Source organism: Chlamydotis macqueenii, chromosome W (genome assembly GCF_036417535.1).
Source record: "Chlamydotis macqueenii isolate bChlMac1 chromosome W, bChlMac1.mat, whole genome shotgun sequence".
Lineage (NCBI taxonomy): Eukaryota > Metazoa > Chordata > Aves > Otidiformes > Otididae > Chlamydotis > Chlamydotis macqueenii.
The window spans coordinates 50,957,611-50,978,596 of record NC_141592.1 but is presented as its reverse complement, the minus strand read 5'-3'; the positions used below and the strand labels follow the sequence as shown (position 1 = coordinate 50,978,596).

At 43.5% G+C, this 20,986-nt stretch overlaps 1 protein-coding gene across 1 annotated transcript in view; it reads right to left on the bottom strand.

Moving 5' to 3' along the window:
* Positions 1 to 10,535: 10,535 nt before the first annotated feature.
* LOC147596791 (ribosome biogenesis protein NSA2 homolog) overlaps positions 10,536 to 20,986 on the bottom strand; it is a 41,866-nt gene continuing 31,415 nt past the window's right edge. The window contains 7 exon segments of the mRNA XM_086769645.1: positions 10,536 to 10,619; positions 11,514 to 11,656; positions 11,658 to 11,709; positions 12,892 to 13,014; positions 13,016 to 13,071; positions 14,513 to 14,671; positions 14,674 to 14,725. Of these exon segments, the coding sequence (XP_086625771.1) occupies positions 10,556 to 10,619; positions 11,514 to 11,656; positions 11,658 to 11,709; positions 12,892 to 13,014; positions 13,016 to 13,071; positions 14,513 to 14,671; positions 14,674 to 14,725 (649 nt within the window). The 3' untranslated portion in view covers positions 10,536 to 10,555.

The window sequence follows — 20,986 nt, the reverse complement described above, 5'->3', positions numbered from 1 at the left end:
TGCAAAACAAGTGGCCAAAACAAAGGTGAAAGTAGAAGGGGCTCTAATTCCTGATAGACAAATCTCCCTAGAAGGTAAGCCAGAATATACCAAGGAAGATCAGAAACTTATTACAGACTTAGAAGGGTCATATAATGAAGAGGGGTGGGCTTATACCCCACAGGGAAAACTAATAATTCCCTCTTGATTACTGTGGCACTTGATACGGGAGGAACATAGGAAAAGGCATTGGGGAACAGAGGCTCTGTATAAACATTTAATAAGAGAAATTGTAGCCAGAAATTTATATACCACGGTGTCGTGGTTTTGTTAGTGAGGGGGGGCCTGGGGTGGTGGCTTCTGTGGGAGGCTGCTGGAGGTCGCTACCCTTTGTTCGGTGGACTCGGCCGGGCCTGGGGCGGACCTGCTGCTGGCCAAGGCCGAGCCGATTGGTAGCAGAATGTTCCCTGATAACGCCTCTGCGATAACGTATCTAAGTAGGGGAAAACAGAAAAAAAAAGAGAGAGGAGAGAAGATGTGAAGAAGCTGAGTGGGGGCAGAGGCGCAGAGGGGGAGGCGCAGGTCTCATGGGCCTTGCAGGCTTCACCCTCTGGCCTCTCGCCAGGCAGCCGACTGGGCCCAACTCGGTCCAGCCCAGCTGCAAGAAGTGGAGAGGAGATGAGAAGTGAATAAGATGTAAAAAAAGATCCTGAGAGGCATCTACCAGCCTGTTGTGAGGAACAGCTGCAGACGCCAAGGTCAGTGAAGAAGGAGGGGGAGGAGTAATGCGGCTCCTGGCCAAGATTCCCCTGCAGCCTGTGGTGACGACCATGGTGGAGCAGGTTGTCCCCCTGCAGCCCATGGAGGTCCACGGAGGAGCAGAGATCCACTTGGAGCCCGTGAAGGACCCCGTACCGGGGGAGGTGGATGCCTGAAGGCAGCTGTGGCCCGTGGAGGGCCCGCTGGGACAGCTGTTCTAGAGGGACTGCACCCGTGGAAGAGATGACCCACGCCGGAGCAGTTCCACGAAGGACTGTGGCGTAGGGGTGGGACCCCACAACGGAGCAGGGGAGGAATGCGAGGAGTTCTTCCCCCAACCATGAAGCAGCGGCGTGAAACAACGTATGATGAACTGACTGCAACCCCCATTCCCTCTTCCCCCCTGTGCCGCTCGGGAGGGGAAGGTAGTAGAGATAATGTTAAGCTCGGGAAGAGGGAGGGGTGGATGGAGGTTATCTTGTTCTCTGTCTCATTCTCCTGCTGTTTGTAGTAATAAATGAATAGTTTTCCCCAAGTCGAGTCTGTTTTGCCCGTAACGGTAACTTTAAGGATTTCTCCCTGTCCTTATCTCAAACCTCGAGCCGTTTTTCCTTATATTTTCTCTCCCTGTTCTCTCGGAAGGTGGGGGGAGTGAGAGAGAGACTGTGTAGTCTGGTCCTGATCAGGGCTGAACTACGACAGTTATTTTGGCGCCCAACGTGGGGCTCGAGGAATTTGAGATAAGGATTGAGTTTAATTGGGAGCGGTAATGGGCAAAACAGGGATTGAACTTGACAAAAGAGCAAAATGATTAGGGGAAATTTATGTTCTGATTGTGGTGAAGGGACAAGTGGTGAATTGTGTGTAAATTGCATGGTATATCCACTGTTGGTGTTTTGAGGATATTATTTTGATTCTTGGTGCGGGGAATTCTTTTTTCTTTTCTGTTGATGTGTGTGTATTTTAATTAGAATTCTTAAATACGTAATTCGCAGAGGCGAGGGGTGGAATGTCGTGGTTTTGTTAGTGATGGGGGGCCTGGGGTGGTGGCTTCTGTGGGAGGCTGCTGGAGGTCGCTCCCCTTTGTTCGGTGGACTCGGCCGGGCCTGGGGCGGACCTGCTGCTGGCCAAGGCCGAGCCGATTGGTAGCAGAATGTTCCGTGATAACGCCTCTGCGATAACATGTTTAAGAAGGGGAAAACAGAAAAAAAAAGAGAGAGGAGAGAAGATGTGAAGAAGCTGAGCGGGGGCAGAGGCGCAGAGGGGGAGGCGCAGGCCTCATGGGCCTTGCAGGCCTCACCCTCTGGCCTCTCGCCAGGCAGCTGACTGGGCCCGACTCGGTCCAAGTCGAGTCTGTTTTGCCCGTGACGGTAACTTTAAGGATTTCTCCCTGTCCTTATCTCATACCTCGAGCCGTTTTTCTTATATTTTCTCTCCCTGTTCTCTCGGAAGGTGGGGGGAGTGAGAGAGAGACTGCGTAGTCTGGTCCTGATCAGGGCTGAACTACGACACACGGTGAGACAGGTGACTCAACAGTGTGATCCTTGCCTCCAGACTAATCCTAAAAATATCCCCAAGCCAGAAGTGGGCCAGATTGGAAAAGGCAATGGGCCTGGACAACAGTGGCAGATTGATTTTACAGAACTTCCAAGAAAAGGGGGGTATCAATATTTACTGGTATTAACTGATACCTTTTCAGGTTGGCCAGAAGCATTCCCAACCAGAACAGCTGAGGCTCGGGAGGTAACTAAAATATTGGTACAAGAGATAATACCACGTTTTGGGGTTCCAGCAACCCTATCCTCTGACAGAGGACCACATTTTGTCTCAAAAGTAGTACAACAAATTTGCCACCATTTGGGTATAGATTGGCAACTTCATACCCCATACTGCCCTCAGTCGAGTGGCCAAGTGGAAAAAATGCAAACAGCAAATTGTGAAATTGGGACAAGAAGCAAACTTGACATGGCCTCAGTCTCTCCCTTTAGCCCTTTTGCATATACGAATGAGACCAAGGGCGAAGGAAGGACTGAGCCCCTTTGAAATTTTGTATGGACGACCCTATGGAATACAGAGGGGGATGTCTATGCAAGCTGGGGACGAAATTATGACTTCCTACATGGTGGCATTGAGCAAACAGCTCAATAGAATTGGACAGCATGTAATTGGGACCCAGGGAAGAGGTCTAGATGAACCTGTGCATGATATACAACCTGGAGATTATGTATATGTAAAGTCTCTTGCAGAAAAAAACCTTGGAACCACAGTGGGAAGGACCATACCAGGCACTCCTCACGTCCTTTACAGCTATGAAGATCAAAGAGCAGAATGCCTGGATACACTACACTAGGGTAAAAAAGGCACCATGAAAACTCTGGACTTCTGAAGTTCAGGGACCCCCTTAAGCTTAAACTGAGAAGGTAGAATATGGATTAAGGTTTGTGTCCATAATCCTTTGTATAGCAATTCGATGCGGCTTGTGGTGTTTTCAGAATACAGGAGATTCCTACAGTGAATGGAAAAAGAACCAATTACAACAAAGGCTTGAGTCTAACAAATATTTTGAGAAAATGCTATGTAGGGAAACACTATACTAGAATTAAATACAATAAAAGAATTTACTAATTTTCTAGAGAAGGGGGGACTGAGAGAAGGAGTTAAAGAAATTTTAGTAGATATGGCATTGATTAATTATTCTGTGCATACTAAGGAATCAAGTTGATAAATAGTGCTTAATGTTTTGGTAACCACTTGCTTAACGATTTGCTAACCATTGTGCAAACTATCTGAAGCAGTAAGTCTTGCAATTCTTCACGAAAGACAGTTCCTGGTAAGGACTAGGGGGGTCGCTTCAAGAACCAGCTGAAACCGACCCTGCAGCTTGAATAAAAGCCAAGGGATAACTGAGTTTGCACAAGAACAAAAGGTTACTAGCGGTGACGAAGAGGAGTCACCGACCTTCATCCCCACGACCCCCAACAACCACCACCAGGAGGCACTGCGCAAGCGCAGATGGGAGGAGTTTATGAAAATGACCCCTTGAGACTAATTTTAATACGAAGTGGGGATAGATCATGCATATGTATAGGTGTATTGTGAAACTTTATGTATATGTAACACTTGGTTATATAAATTTGAAGTGAGTTGCCGTGTCAGGTGCGCACGGTTTTGGTGGGACTACCCCCCCGTGCTGCCCAGCGCTGAATAAACATACCTACTTTACAATCTTACAGATTGTGGAGTCCGTTTTCCGCACGTCATTAGTTTCAACTCACTTATCACTACATGAATAAGTAAAAATCATAGTAAGTCTAGACTAGGGCAATGTTTTGAACTAACAAAATATCCTGTAAGAGAAAACTTGGGTATTGTTGAAGTACTGCTTCAATCAGATAGTGTAAGAGAAGTTACAAAGCTGGTACAAAAACAGCTAGCTTGACTTCCTGCACAGAGTTCCAGATATGGAAATACTGTTACAGTCATTAAGATGATAAAGGGAGTGGGGCATCTGTCATCGAGGCTGAGAGAGTTGCAGTTGTTCAAACTGGAGAAGAGAAGGCTTGGAGGATCTTACCTTTGTGTACAAATACCTAGTGGGAGGGTGTCCTGGTTACGGCTGGGATGGAGCTAATTTTCTTCGCAGTAGCTTGTGTTTTAGATTTATGGGATTTGTTATGTGAAGAATTTTGATAATACATTGGTGTTAATAGTGGTTGCTAAGAGATCAAGGTCTTTTTCAGCTACCTAGGTTTTGCTAATGTGCAGGTGCAGTAAGCTAGGAGGAGCATAACAAGTACAGTTGACCAAAACTGGCCAAAGAATATTCCATAGATGTCATGCTCACTATATAAGTGGGGGTTGGCCAAGGGGCAACTCTCTTGCTCTTTCTCTTGCTGCTTGGGATTGTTACAGGATCGTTTTTCAGTTTTGTTTCCATGATCGCTGGATTGGCTGTATTGGCCATCATGTGGTGAGAAACTAGAATCATAGAATAGTTAGGGTTGGAAGGGACTTTTAAGGTCATTTACTCCAACCACCCTGCACGAAGCAGGGACATCTCCAACTAGACCAGGTTGCTGAGAGCCTCATCCAACCTGGGCTTGAACGTTTCCAGGGATGGGGCATCAATCACCTCTCTGGGCAACCTGTTCCAGTGTTCTACCACTCTCAATGTAAAAAAATTGTTTCCTAATGTCTAATTTGAATCTATCTCCTTCTAATTAAAACAATTGCCCCTCGTCCTATCACGAGAGGCCCTGCTAAAGAGTTTGTCCCCGTCCTTCTCATAAGCCCCCTTTAGGTACTGGAAGACCACTATAAGGTCTCTCCAGAGCCTTCTCTTCTCCAGGCTGAACAGCCCCAACTCTCTCAGCATTCCCACATAGGAGAAGTGCTTGTGTGAGGGGTATCAATGATGGTCCGTGTAGGGTCACTGTGGGAAATTACAAGTTGCACACAGCTGCGAGAACGCGACCTTGGAGAGGGGAGCTAGGAGGGTTGTTATTGAGCAGTATGTTGCTGCTATCCGGGAACCACTGTTAGCCAGCAGGGCACGTACTTGACAGGCCTCGTTGCATGTGCTGGCCACGCGTGCATCAACACCTGGTCAGTACTCTTCCACTGAATCTGCTGAGGGTATAAACAGAGGCGGCTCAGAGCAGAGGGAGAGAGAAAGGACCCAGAGCACACTCTACGAACAACAGGGGACGCCCTGAAGGTGCTGCTGCTGATAATCATCCTCCTGCTCGGCGGTGTCTCCAGCTTAGTTGGGTTAGTAAGACTCTCATAAAGGGAAAACAAAACGCTGGTAACTGCTTATGCTAGGAACTGTAACTACTTATGCTAGTAACTGCGTATGCAAGGCTATAATAGAGCAATAAATACTGTTGTGCTTTTAAATATCATATGCTGGGTGAGCTTTGTGCATAGGAATCCTACGAAGCGGCTACAGAGCTCCAGCCCTCTGATCACCTTGATAGCCCTCCTCTGGATCCTTTCCAACTGGTCCATGTCCTTCTTATGTTGGGGGCTCCAGAACTGGAAGCAGTACTCCAGGTGGGGTAACGCCACTCGTCACCAGTCTCCACCCAGACATTGAACCATTGACCACCACTCTCTGAGTGTGGCCATCCAGCCAATTCCTTATCCACCGAGTGGTCCATCTGTCACATGCACGTCTTTCCAGTTTAGAGACAAGGATGTTGTGCGGGACGGTGTCAAATGCTTTGCACATCAGTTGGTCATCCCTTATCCACCAACGCTGTAACTCCATCACAGAAGACCACCAAATTGGTCAGGCACAATTTGCCCTTCGTGAAGCCAAGTTGGTTGTCACCAATCACCTCCTTGCTTTCCATGTGCCTTAGCATGGTTTCCAGGAGAATCTGCTCCATGACCTTGCCAGGCACAGAGGTGAGACTGACCGGTCTGTAGTTCCCTGGGTCCTCCTTGTTTCCCTTTTTAAAAATGGGGGTTGTTTCCCCTTTTCCAGTCACATAAAACACTTCAAATTGTAAGAGTGGTCAAACACTGGATCAGGTTGCCCAGAGAGGTGGTGGAGTCATCATCCTTGGAGACATTCAAAACCTGACTGGACATGGCCCTCAGACACATACTCTAGTTGACTCTGCTTTAAGTAGGGGGCTTGGACTAGACAATCTCAAGAGGTCCCTTCCAATCTTAACTACTCCGCAATTCTATAATCACGTGCCTCTATAACCTGTGACTTACTGCATGTGTGACCACCTCTAGTTTTAAACTGGAATTTGTGTTATAAGTTCCTTGGCTTGAGTAGGAATATAAAATGGTGAGTGTGTGTATTTGTAGTGGTAGATTGTGCTAAGTTTGTTTTCCACTAAGTTCTCAATTTGAAGATTATTGATGCAGTTATTCTAAAGCATTGCTGAAAGCTTCCAGTTTAGAAGCAGCTTTTGTTTCTTGCATTTTGAAGATGTAAGCTAAATTTATTGATTAGCTGATGCTTGTGACTAGTTTTTCTGGAATATTTCTTAAAGTAAGCAAGATAGCTACAAGTAGTAGCTATCAGAGTTGTCATGCCATTCTCAAATTTCACATTGTAAAACCCCTACAACCTCATAAACTTAAACTTCTGAAACTTCATCTCTTGCCTGGAACCTCAATGCTACACTCCCCAGCCCTTATTCTTTCCATTAAGGCAGTCATGGAGGCAAAGGGGAGAAAGGAAGGAGGTAACAAGAAAAAAAGAAATAGCTGCCCTTCTAGTTATCTTCGGCACTGCACCCCCATGCTGCTAATATAATCTCAAGCCTGCGCTTCTGTAGGGGCAAGTACCAAACTGAGTGTTTAATTTCTGATGCAGATCTGTAGTAAGATTATAGCTGCATTCTTCCAACTCCACTGCTTTCCCAGAAGCAGAATGCAAGTTAATATGTTCCTCCGTACCTTTAGCTATTACAGTAGGACATCATGGGAGACAGTGGCTGTATTTCTCATTACTAGGTGTCATAGTTCAGCCCCAATCAAGACCAGACTACGCAGTCTGTCTCTCACTCCCCCCACCCTCCGACAGAATAGGGAGAGATAATGTAAGGAAAAATGGCTCGCGGTTTTGAGATAAGGACAGGGAGAAAATCCTAAAAGTTACCGTTACGGGCAAAACAGACTCAACTTGGGGAAAACTATTCATTTATTACTACAAATAGCAGGAGAATGAGACAGAGAACAAGATAACCTCCCCCCACCCCTCCTGGGCTTAACATTATCTCTACTACCTTCCCCCCCACCGAGTGGCACAGTGGGGAAGAGGGAATGGGGGTTATGGTCAGTTCATCATACGTTGTTTCACGCCGCTGCTTCATGGTCAGGGGAAAAACTCCTCACATTCCTCCCCTGCTCCGTTGTGGGGTCCCACTCATACACCACAGTCCTTCGTGAAACTGCTCCAGCGTGGGTCATCTCTTCCACAGGGTGCAGTCTCTCCAGAAAGGCTGTCCCAGCGGGCCCTCCACAGACCACAGCCGCCTTCAGGCATCCACCTCCCCCGGTACAGGGTCCTTCACGGGCTCCAAGTGGATCTCTGCTCCTCTGTGGACCTCCATGGGCTGCAGGGGGACAACCTGCTCCACCATGGTCGTCACCACAGGCTGCAGGGGAATCTTGGCCAGGAGCCGCATTACTCCTCCCCCTCCTTCTGAACTGACCTTGGCGTCTGCAGCCGTTCTTCACAACAGGCTGGCAGATGCCTCTCAGGATCTTTTTTTACATCTTATTCACTTCTCATCTCCTTTCCACTTCTTGCAGCCGGGCCGGACCGAGTCAGGCCCAGTCGGCTGCCTGGCGAGAGGCCAGAGGGTGAGGCCTGCAAGGCCCATGAGGCCTGTGCCTCCCCCTCTGTGCCTCTGCCCCCACTCAGCTTCTTCACATGTTCTCTTCTCTCTTTTTTTTTGTTTTCCCCTACTTAGATACGTTATCGCAGAGGCGTTATCAGGGAACATTCTGCTACCAATTGGCTCGGCCTTGGCCAGCAGCAGGTCCGCCCTAGGCCCGGCCGAGTCCCCTGAACAAAAGGGAGCGACTTCTAGCAGTTTCCTACAGAAGCTACCACCTTAGGCCCTGCCTCACTAAACAAAACCACAACACCAGGAATGTGAGCTGACTATGTATTTATACAATATATCTACAGTAAAAACACCAAGAAGGTTTAGATCAAATCCATACCACGTTAGCAAAACATGAAAATTGAATCACTTTATTTGGACAGTGTTCAGTTGATCAAATGTAATAAATACGGGTATGAGGAATACAGAGAGTTTGTCCAAGCAGACAGAGATCAGGTAAGGAAGGCTAAAGCCCTGACAGAATTAAATCTGTCCAGGGACATCAAGGACAACAAGAAAAGCTTCTACAGGTATGTCAGGGACAAAAGGAAGACCAGGGAAAATGTGGGCCCTTTCCAGAAAGAAACAGGAGACCTAATTACCTGGGACATGGAGAAGGCTGAGGTACTCATTGACTTTTTTGCCTCAGTCTTCACTGGTGTTCTGGTTTTGTTTAGTGAGGGGGGTATTTAAGAAGCGGAAAACAAAACAAAACAAAACAAAACAAAACAAAACAAAAAAAAAAAAAAAAAAAAAAAGAGAGATGTGAAGGAGCTGAGTGGGAGCAGAGAGGGGGAGACACGAGCCTTGTGGGCCTTGCAGCCCTCACCCTCTGGCCTCCCGCTGGGCAGCCGACTGGGCCCGACTCAGCCCAGCCTAGCTGCAAGAAGTGGAAAGGAGATGAGATGAGAATGAGATATGAAAAGATCCTGAGAGGCATCTGCCAGCCTGTTGTGAAGAATTTTTCTTGTGAGAGGAATAGCTGCAGATGCCAAGGTCAGTTCAGAAGGAGGGGGAAGAGTAATGCTGCTCCTGGCCAAGATTCCCTTGCAGCCTGTGGTGATGACCATGGTGGAGCAGGTTGTCCCCCTGCAGCCCATGGAGGTCCACGGAGGAGCAGAGATCCATCTGCAGCCTGTGGAGGACCCCACATCAGGGCAGGTGGAGGCCTGAAGGAGGCTGTGGCCTGTGGAGGGCCTGCTGGGGCAGCTATTTTGGAGAGACTGCACCCCGTGGAAGAAATGACCCACCTGGGAGCAGTTTCACAAAGAACTGTGGCCCATGGGAGGGACCCCACGCTGGAGCAAGGGAGGAATGCGAGAAGTTCTTCCCCTGACCATGAAACAGCTGCATAAAACAACGCGTGATGAACTGACCATAACCCTCATTCCCTCTTCCCCCTCTGTGCCACTCGGTGGGGGTGGAGGTAGTAGAGATAATGTTAAGCCCGGGAAGAGGGAGGGGTGGGGGGAGGTTATCTTGTTCCCTGTCTCATTCTCCTGCTAGTTTTAGAAATAAATGAATAGTTTTCCCCAAGTTGAGTCTGTTTTGCCCATAACGGCAACTTTAAGGATTTCTCCCTGTTCTTATCTCAAACCTCGAGCTGTTTTTCTTATATCATCTCCCCCTATTCTCTCGGAGGGTGGGGGGAGTGAGAGAGAGACTGCGTAGTCTGGTCCCGATTGGGGCTGAACTACGACAACTGGCAAATGCTCTAGCCACACCGCTCAAGTCACAGAAGGCAAAGCCACAAAGGCAGGGACTGGGAGAATGAAGAACCGCCCACTGTAGTGGAAGAGGAGGTTCGGGAACATCTGAGGAACCTGAAGGTGCACAAGTCTATGGGACCTGATGAGATGCATCCGCGGGTCCTCAGGGAACTTGCGGATGAAGTTGCCAAGCCACTGGCCATTGTAATTGAGAAATTGTGGCAGTCTGGTGAGGTTCCTGCCAACTGGAAGAGGGGGAACATAACCTCCATTTTTAAAAAGGGGAACAAGGAAGACCTGGGCAACTACAGGCCAGTCAGCCTCACCTCTGTGTCTGGCAAGGTCATGGAGCAGATTCTCCTGGAAACCATGCCAAGGCACATGGAAAGCAAGGAGGTGATTGGTGACAGCCAACATGGCTTCGCTAAGGGCAAATCAAGAAGGGACGCCCAACTAATGTCATCTACCTGGACTTGCTCAAAGCATTTGACACTGTCCTGCATTACATCCTTGTCTCTCAACTACAGAGAGATAGATTTGACAGATGGACCTTCCAACCCAAACTATTCTATGAATCTGTGATTCTAATATAAAAACATCTGAGCAGTCATTTTTGGCACATTTAAGTTCCTCACCAGCTTGTGGGGTCAATGTTCTTGAATAGTTGAAGGTTTCAGAGATCTTGCAAACTTGTTGAAACTGCACTGATTTTGCAGGAGCCCACGTCCAATGCTTAGTATCAAACACAACTTAGACAAGTAGAACTGCATTAATATAACCATCATTTTCTGGACTGTTACTTGTGCATATTTCCCTAAAGAGAAAAGAGAATGAAATGTATATAAAAGCTTGAAGTAGCTTATATAGTTTATATAATAAATTATAATTTTTATGTTTGCAAGTTCAATCCACAAGTCACCTTAGAAGTCTGGGAAAAATTCTGTTCCAAAACTGAAATGCATTTTGAAATCTAGATGTACTTGCTGCTGAGCTGCAAACTTAGATTCTCAAAATATATTATTCAGGCTATTTTTATAAATGTATCATTTAGAGTTATAGGTACATTAAAAATATATATCGTAGAATCATAGAATGCTTTGGTTTGGAAGGGACCTTCAAAGGTCATCTAGCCCAACTCCCCTGCAAGGAGCAGGGACATCTTCAACTAGATTAGGTTGCTCAGAGCCCCATCCAACCTGGCCTTGAATGTTTCCAGGGATGGGGCATCAACCGCCTCTTTGTTCCAGTGTTCTACCACCTTCATCGTAAAAAATTTCTTCCTCATATCTAGTCATAGGTTCTGCTATAGTTCAAGTCAACCTTACTGTTTTAAGAAGTCCATCTCATCCTATGAAGATATTTCTATACAGAACTTCCACTGAAAACATAATACAATTTTTCATAGCTTACACAGTTAGGTCTTTATAGACTTGTAGTGCTGCTTAATGGAAGACATAGGCAAGCAAGTTAAGTCTTTTTTTCTGAACTTCACCTAATTTGATTTTGAAATTGTGAACTGAAAGCCTAAGATTAAAACTAAAACTTGCATTTATAGAGCTGCCTAGGAATTGCTTCTTCTACAGCTCAAACTTAACATTTAACAATGAACCAATTATGACAATTTATAGGATATGGTCTTAACAATACATCAGACAATGAAGACTTAAAACTTTTAAAAGTAGTTCTGCAGTAGAGCTAGTTTAACTACTTATCCCAGATAACTTTGCCCCCTTCTGTCACAAGGCCAAGCTCACTCATGTTCACCTCGATGATGGTACCTTTGGTAATTACACCCAGTATTGTATACAAAGGAGGAGGATTCTTTTTTACACCAAGGATAGGTAGGCAAAAAAGTAGCTTTAAGTTCAGGATGTGTCACATGTGCCTTCTTTGAAATGTAAGCCCTGTTGCATAAGGAGTGTTAGAATGAGTTAATATTTGCTTTAAGTCCTCACAACTAATCTAGCTTAACACTTATAGCATTGTGTCCTCAGCTTTATATGTTTTAAGAGACTGGGAAGAATGAAACAACCTAGAATACAGAATGCTATCTGCCTACTACAGAATGCCAGATTTGTTTAAAAACCTGATTCATGACAAGATAAAGCTTTCTATGTATATTTTCAGGATACCAGTTTTTAATAGTAGTACAAGAAGAATACTTGCTACCTCAGATGGCTTCTGTTCCATGAAGAAATTAGGAGTTTACGGTAAAGCATTTAACAGTGCTACTGGTTTTTAAGACTAGAAGTTTTTCCTTTATTCTTGTAAAACTGAAAAACCTCTCACATGCTGTAAAATATTTAATATCCACCTCTTATAACACTTTCTATCTAGTGACCTGTGCTTTGTAAATGGGACTTTACCACCAAGTACCATAACTTTTTCTGTGTCAATAAAAATCTATCCAAGGTTTCTGTGTAAGATGACTGTCAAAATAGTAATGAGGTCTGATCCAACAGGCAGCCTGTATAGTGATTCTGTTGATTCCTGTAAGGAAACAGAAACAGGTATTTATAGAAAAACCTACACTATCTTAGTGAATTTAATTTTTCTTCCTGTGCACCGCCAGGCAGCTAGAGCCCACACATTGTTCCTTCAGCCATGTAAGAATAGGCCAGGCTAGAGGCACAGCATTTCCCTTGCATACAGTCACCTCTGTGCTTCAAGCTTATTTAACAAGCCACAAGGAGGAAGTTCTGGAATCCTAGAACAGAGTTGGCTTCTGCAGCTGACAAAGTCACAGCAGCCTGAAAAAGACAGAAGCCTACAATTATAAGAGTTATTTAAAGTGCCTCTGCTAAAGATCTTCCCATGCTAATTTGACAGCTTGTAGCTTTAACTTACTAGCATCATCCGAGTTACGGGAGTAAGAGTTGAGATATTTCAATGCAGATTTTAACTGCAGGGGCATATCCCCACCCTCAGCCGATTATAAGTTTAGATTTCTGAAAGGAAACTAATAAGAATGTTCTACACCAGTAGTAATCAAGTGCATTATCGTAGAAGAAAGTTTCCTTACCACAAGAACCCAAAGCAGTAAGTCAAAAGAATTATTACTTAAATGCTCTTTAAGTCTCGAGAACATTATCATTGGTCAAACTAATTGTTCATATTTAGGAGGTTTCCTAGTAAAGCTATCTCCAATAAAACAAACTTTTGTAACCATTCTCTTCCAGGCCTTCTTTCTCTTTCCTGCACAAATCACTTAAAACCTCTGTTTCTCCTTGTGTACGGATCTTTGGCGCAGGAGCCTCCCATTTCCCCTAAGAAGGGGAAATAGGAAAAAGTCAATAGTCTTACATGCAGCACTACTACGTGAAGGGGGACAACTAAAGCATAAAATAAAACCTCCCTACAGAGTAGTGGTAGATCATACTTATTATACAACTCATAGCTACTTATTTTAACTAGCATTTAAAGTTATGAAAGATCAAGATATTGCATATGCTTACTTGTCCAGGTTTTGGCAGAGATGGAGTTAATTTTCCTCTCAGTAGCTGGTGTGTTTTGGATTTCATATGCAAAGAATGTTGATAAAAACACTGATGTTGCTAGTTCTTGCTAAAAAGACCAAGGTCACTGTGGGGCTTCCCAGGTTTCATTAATATGCAGGTACATGGAACTGGGAGGGATATAGCCAGAACAGTTGACCCAAACTGGCCAAAGAGAGTATTCTGTGCCATAAATGTCACACTCAATACTTAAGTGAGGGTGGGCTAGTGAGCTGGCTCTTTTTTCTCCCACTGTTTAGAGTTGTTCCAGGATTGTTTACAGGTTTGTTTTGGGGTTTTTTTTTGGTGGTGTTTTTTTTTGTTTTTCTTTCTGCAACTGCTGCTCAAGATGAGCTGTATCAGTCAGTGGGTGGTAAAAAAAAAAGCATAATTAGCTTCTTTTAAATTTTCATTATTATTCCTATTGTTTTCCTATTATTAGAAGTATTTTAATATACATATTATCATATTTTCCTTTATTATCCTCACAAACTATCTTTATCTCAACACCCAAGTTAACTTATCTTACCCATTCCCTCCCCCATCCCCTGGGGAGGGTTACTGAGCAGCTGTGTGGTACTCAATTGCTGACTGCAGTTAAACCAGGACATTACTTAGTCCTAGATTGTTCAATTATTCAAGGTTTCAAGTTCTGTACAATTTAGACTTTCCTTGTGACACATGGATCAAACTCTACAACTTGGAAAGAGTTATAAAGCAGGCATGTTTATTCAGCACCGGGTGCGTGGGGGATCGCTCCTCCAAAAGCACGCACACCAACAACACATTTTACCAAAAATTTATACGGTGCAGGTATACATATTCATAGGATTGCACAATACAGACATATGCATAAGTGAGGTGGGGTTATTAAAAAACACTTGCGTAAGCATTTCAGATCTGTCTCTGGTGGTAGTTTACTTCTTCAGGGGTCTTATCTTCCTCTAGATGAACTTTAGTCATTCACCCATGCTCTCTTTTCCCTTGGTAATTTCAGCAGTTTCCCAACTTCTGACCAAATTTGTGCTGGAACTAACATTCCATCCTTTGCTAGACATATTAGTCCTTGACAAATACCAGTCCCTGATAAGCTTAAGTGAGTTTCAAGGCAAACAGGATTGTTAGGCATTCTCTAGCAGACAGTTAGTCCCCTATATCAAGCAATACTTAGCTGACAGTTAATTCCCTGTATCACTTGTAGGCTGTAAGTCACCTGAGCATCAGCAACAAAGAGGTCATTGTCACAAGTAATAGTAAGTAACTGAATTTTATTACAGCTTTCTTTTATTTTCTGTTTGATCATGTTACAGAAAACCTTAGCCCAGGACTTGCCCCCTCTGTTCAGGAGGTATGCTGGTACAGCTCCTTTAGGTGGTTTTTTTTTTCTTCATTTTCCTTTGTATTTCTCTTTTCATGCATTTTAATGCTGCAAGGAAAGAAAAATAGTATTTTTAAAAAACTCAGTATTAAGAGAAAAAAAGTACATTCTTAGATATGATATTCTTTTAACTTAGCTTGTGCCTGCTGTCATAGTTTAGCTCTGATTGGGACCAGACTACGCAGTCTCTCTCTCACTCCCCCCACCCTCTGAGAGAATAGGGGGAGATAATATAAGAAAAACAGCTCGAGGTTTGAGATAAGGACAGGGAGAAAATCCTTAGTTACCATTACAAGCAAAACAGACTCAACCTGGGGAAAACTATTTGTTTATTATTAAAAACAATGCAGGATAATGAGACAGAGAACAAGATAACCTCCCCCCACCCCTCCCTCTTCCCAGGCTTAACATTATCTCTACCACCTCCCCCCACCCCAAGCAGCACAGTGGGGAAGAGGGAATGGGGGTTATGGTCAGTTCATCACATACATTGTTTTATGCCACTGCTTCATGGTCAGGGGAAGAACTCCTCAGGTCCAGACAGCTGCCTGGTGGGAGGCCAGAGGGTAAGAGCTGCAAGGCCCACAAGGCCCGTGCCTCCCCCTCTCTGCCCCCACTCCGCTCCTTCACATCTTCTCTTTTTTTCTTTTCTCCTGTTTTCCCCTTCTTAAATATGTTATCACAAAGGCATTATCAAGGAACATTTTGCTACCAATTGGCTTGGCCTTGGCCAGCAGCAGGTCCACCCTAGGCCCGGCCGAGTCCACTGAACAAAGGGCAACAACTTCTAGCAGTTTCCTACAGAAGCCATCACTGTAGCCTCCCCTCACTAAACCAAACCAAAACACCTGCTCAATTTTGTTTTAAAAGATATATCTGTGAACAAGTACATATTTATACTTAAGGAATAATCCTAAATAATTTTCAAAGTAAACAAGTAATTTCACTTAATATAATAGACAGACTACACAGTGCATAAAAAGCTTGTCAATTCCTGTCAAGATAGGGACACTAGACATTAATCTTACTAAGGAATTTCTGAATGGCTTAAAACAAACAGCCTCTCACAGCCAAGCCCTTTGAGAGATAGCAGTCTTACTCTCTGAAAAAAAAAAATAAAAAAGTAAGCCATACTACTACTCTTCTGAGATTTGATGGCAATGATTACAAAACTGAGAAATGGGTGTGTATGTGTGTAAAAGGGGTCATGTTTCATTAATTTTGAGGGGAAGGGAGAAGACCAACAAGCTAGTTCACAAACCCTATACCTTTACAAGTAACAGAAAAAAAAACTGTCTCTACTCTTGGAAAACAAGAAAAACAGAGTGGATAGATATTAAGCTCATTAGCAATAAATGAATGTTGTTAATAGCTTGGACTTCAAGTTCTAAACAACAGAGAAAATTCTCAGGAAAATACTTTTGGTTATCTGTGTTTGATATTGTAATTTATCCTGGAAGACAAGGGTCATATTCTGCTCAAACAGTGTATGTTACTGTACTACTTCTGTTACTGAAATCCAGAATAAAACTCCTTAACAACAATGAGAAGTTAAGAAGCAGGCATTCCTTTATTGCAGCACTGGGCACAAGGGGGATCACTCCACCTAGCATGTGCACCTGTTCAATCCAACAGCACAGGTTAAATACACACCTGTTATACATATTCACTAGATTTCCAAGAAATATTATACACAAACAGTAACTTTCCAAGAAATCATTATAATATTTCCCCACCCACTTGCGCATGCTCAGTCTTTTGAGCCGAGGGTCTTTTGGTGGTCTTGGTGGTCGTCAGAACACCCCCTCCTCGAATTTGCTGGTCAAACTGCTCCTTGAAATCTCCATATATGGTCTTAAGCACAAGGTCACGCTGTCCTTGAAACTTTCTGGCTCCAAAGTGATGGCTCAGGGCCTATTTTTACAGGTGGTGTTTGGGACCTACCATTGTTCTACCACCTTTCTTAATTACCCCAAACATGCTAGACTAACCTCTAACAAGCAAGATAATATAATATCCAAGACTTCCATTCCTTCCCACCAGGGGTTTGGTGTTCTGGCCCCTTTTTCTGTTTCATTTGTTAAACCTGCAACAACACAAAAATTTAACACATAAATAAATTTAACACATGAATTCTATGTCTTCCTCTTCAGTTCCACATTTTAAACACCACTTCCCTATGCTACAAGCAGAACAAGATCTTTTCAACCTTTTTCTTTTTTTTTTCTAATGCCAAAGCCATCGGATCCTTGGAGACATATCCACAATCTTTCTGCCACTCAGGATGATTTTTCCAAAGTAAAGAACAAATCAACATACGGGACCACATCTCACTTTCCTTCCCTTCTACAAGATAACATCAACTGTAAAATATTGTATCAATTTTTCTTTTTTTTTCTAGTCATTGGGTCTCCCCTTATATCCTCCCAATGTTTAAGAACACATCCCAGTGGAGACTTCATTAATATTTCCCCTACCATTGAGGTAGACATAGAAGATATGTGTTTTCCCATATTTTACAAAAGAGTTTGTTTTGGTACCAAAAAGACAATAACACTGTTCTACAGATAAAGTCAATCCCGTCACCAAAAAAAGTTTAAAACCCCAAATGCAATACTGTATATCATTCAAGTCCCATACACCGCAACACATGCATACAGACTTCAAAAAAAACCAGCATTGAAGCAACAATTACCAACTTGTAAATCACCTCTAAAGCACCCTGGGGCCACCTTCCAAGATATGTACAAATCTTACTAATACTTCCCATACTCTTAATATTAAACAATGCCATTAACAATTCCATTAATACCGTTTAAAAAAATGCCTGCTGCCTCTTACTACACTAATATACCTGCCACTGTAAAAACTTTAAGTAAATCAATTCATATTTTTTTGTCACAATTACAGCAGCCATCACTACTGCTAATTAACACTTATCTTAAGGAATGCTTTTAGGAGCATCACCAAAATCAGGAATCAAACTCCTTAAGACCAATGTAACATTAAGAACCAAGCATTACTTATTGTGGCACCAGATGCACAGGGGATGCTTCCACCTAGCATGCATGCAGGACTGGAAATCTGGACAAAATATATTTAGTGATTTCATGCATAATCATTAATAACTCTCAAAACACTAATACATAATCATCAGATATCATAAGAATCATTATAACATTCCCCACCTGTCAGTGCATAGTTGTTTAGAGCATATTCCAGTTGTTAAAGTATAGTACAGGTAGAGCAAAGTCTCAATCAAAGCCTCAGACTCTACTAAAAGCTAGGCAGAAAGCCCCCTATTCTTACTGTTTCCATGCTTTTATACCCATAGATCCTATAACTACCACCAGGTGTCCCTTATCTTCTTCCCCACGACCAGGTGTCCTCAATTTTGCTTCTCTTAGAAAGTCCCTTATTTTTCAATCCCAGGGCTTCTGATATTCATCGCCCCCAACAATTCCCCATTCTTGTTTTCACAGTACAGAGATATCATAAAATACAAGGGAGAATACATGCCATGACCAGTAACAGTTCTTTCCAAGAGTAATATAATCCATACTACAAATATAACAATTCCAGTCATGCAGCAAAATCCTAACAACCATAACTTTGGCCAGCGCATGCAACAAGGCCTGTCAAGTATGTGCTCACCAGCTAACAGCGGTCCTGTTTTGTAAAGTAGAGGTCCATTGGAGTATTGCTGGATTTTGATGTTCATGCTCGCATGATTACACCACACTATCATTGCAATGTATATATGTTACAATCATTACTCCTCTGGTAACATTAGCTCCTGATTAGTTTAAAAAAAATAGATCTTCCTTCCATAACTGATGTCCATGGAGCTGCCATACAGCTTGTTAACACTCTGATGAATGCAAGGCAGCTTGGAGCACTGGTTGTACCCATCGTGCAGGGATCCACTTGTTTACTGCCCCTGTAGAGACACAAGCATATCCTTTTCCCCACATTATAAGAGGGAATGGTCCTTCCCAGTTACCTTTTCCCAGGTTCTTAACCATCACCGGAGCTTGCCCTCAGATGGCCTCATGTACAGTAGATGATCCAAAATGTTTCTGTATTGGGGAAGAATTGTCACTCCATCGATTTAGAAAATTGAGCACATACATTGCTTTTGCTAACTTTTTGTTTGCAGATTTCCCTTCCATTCTCCCTTCTTGTTTTAACAGCATATTTTTAAGTGTGCCATGGGCACGTTCAATGATGGCCTGTCCAGTGGGGTTATGCAGAATACCAGTAACATGCTCAATGCCCCAAAGAGCAAGGAAGGTTTGGACTGCGCGAGAAGCTGGCCCATTATCTGTTTTTACATGCATGGGAACCCCCATGAAAGCAAACGCTGACGTCCAATGTTGGCAAACATCTCGAGCACATTCTCCTGTATGAGCAGAGGCAAACAATAAGCTGGAATGGGTGTCAATAGTTACATGTACATATTTGTGTCGGCCAAATGATGGGACATGAGTTATATCAGATTGCCATAATTCTTGAGAGTACAAACCGTGCGGATTAACCCCATATAAAGGTGGCATAATTGTGTTTTGGCAACTGCTACAGGAACACACAATTGCCCGAGCTTGTTCCCTTGTCAACTTTAATTGTCACTGAAGGGCTGTACAGTTTTGATGATAAAACTCATGGGACAGCTTGGCCTGCATAAGTGTATTTGGAACGAGGGCCACATTAGTGAGAGCATCTGCTCTCATGTTACCTTCTGTAACAGGTCCTGGAAGCGAAGTGTGAGCTCTCAGATGTACAATAAAGTAAGGATGATCCTGCACTTGTAATGCTGATAATAGCTGTTGAAACGGGTTCTACATCAAAGGGTCACCTATTTCCCTTAACATTGCCCATTCCACACGTTGTATTACATTGACCACATAGGCAGAATCGGAAACAATATTGAGCGATTCATCTTTCCACTTATACAAAGCTTGTACTACTGCTTCAAGTTCTACGATTTGAGTTGAACCTTCTACCAATTGTACATCATGATGCCACTCACCATCCTGCTTCCAAACAATTACAGATTTGTGCATTTTTCCTGATCCATCTGTAAATACTGTCAGGGTGTTTTCTATGGGAGTGTAACTTTGATGAGTCGCTGGATACAACCTTAGATCTCCTAAAAATTGCAGCATAGGTTGCTTAGGCCAATGAATACATATCTGCCCTGTGAATCCCGCCATGGCATAGTTAAAATGGTTGCTAAACTGCCATAGCCAATTCAACTGTTCCATTGTGAATGGCAAGTACAGCTCTTGTACATCTTGCCCTGTTAATTAGCAAAGCTAAGTCCTACTTTTAACCACCAACTGTGCTAATTGCTCTGCCCGAATAGTCAGCGTCTTTTTGCCTGTATGGGATAAAAAGATCCATTCTATTCGCAGAAGCTGTTGTTCCACTTGCTGGCCTTATAATGCTTTAGGCTTCATCCTTCCTGCAAACACATATACATTAAAGGGCAAATTGGGGTCACATCGATCAGCTTGGGTAACCTGGATTTGCTGCAAAACTGTTTGTAATGCTGTTTGTGCTTCTGGAGTTAATCTCCTAGGAGAGGTTAAATCCATATCCCCCTTAAGCATTTGAAATAGAGGCAAGAGCATCTCTGTAGAAATGCCTAATACCGGGCGTATCCAGTTGATAGTTCCCAGCAAATTCTGTAAATCCTTTAAGGTAAACACTGTTTGAGGGATTTTTAACCTTTGCGGTGCAATTGTTCTTTCCATAATTCACCAGCCGAGATATTGCCAAGGACGTACCTTTTGAATTTTCTCTGGAGCAATAACCAATTTAAACTGGGATAATACACTGGTGATATCATTAAGAATTCTGTCTACCAGAGAATCATCGGGTGCCACAATTAGGATGTCATCCATATAATGATAAACGAGGCTATTCTTATGTAAGCACCTTACTGGTGCTATAGCCTGTGCGACGTACCATTGGCAGATGGTTGGATTATTTTTCATACCTTGTGGAAGTACCGTCCAATGATACTGCTGATTAGGTTCCCCCATATTGATTGAAGGCACAGAAAATGCGAATTGTGGAGCATCCTCAGGATGTAAAGGTATAGTGAAAAAACAATCTTTCAAATCAATTACGGTGATACTCCAGTGACGAGGTATCATTGAAGGAGATGGTAACCCTTGTTGCAAAGGTCCCATATCCCCGATGACCCTATTCACTGCCCTTAAATCCTGTAAGAGTCACCATTTGCCCAATTTTTTCTGTATTACAAACACAGGTGTATTCCAGGGACTGTGTGTTGGCCTTATG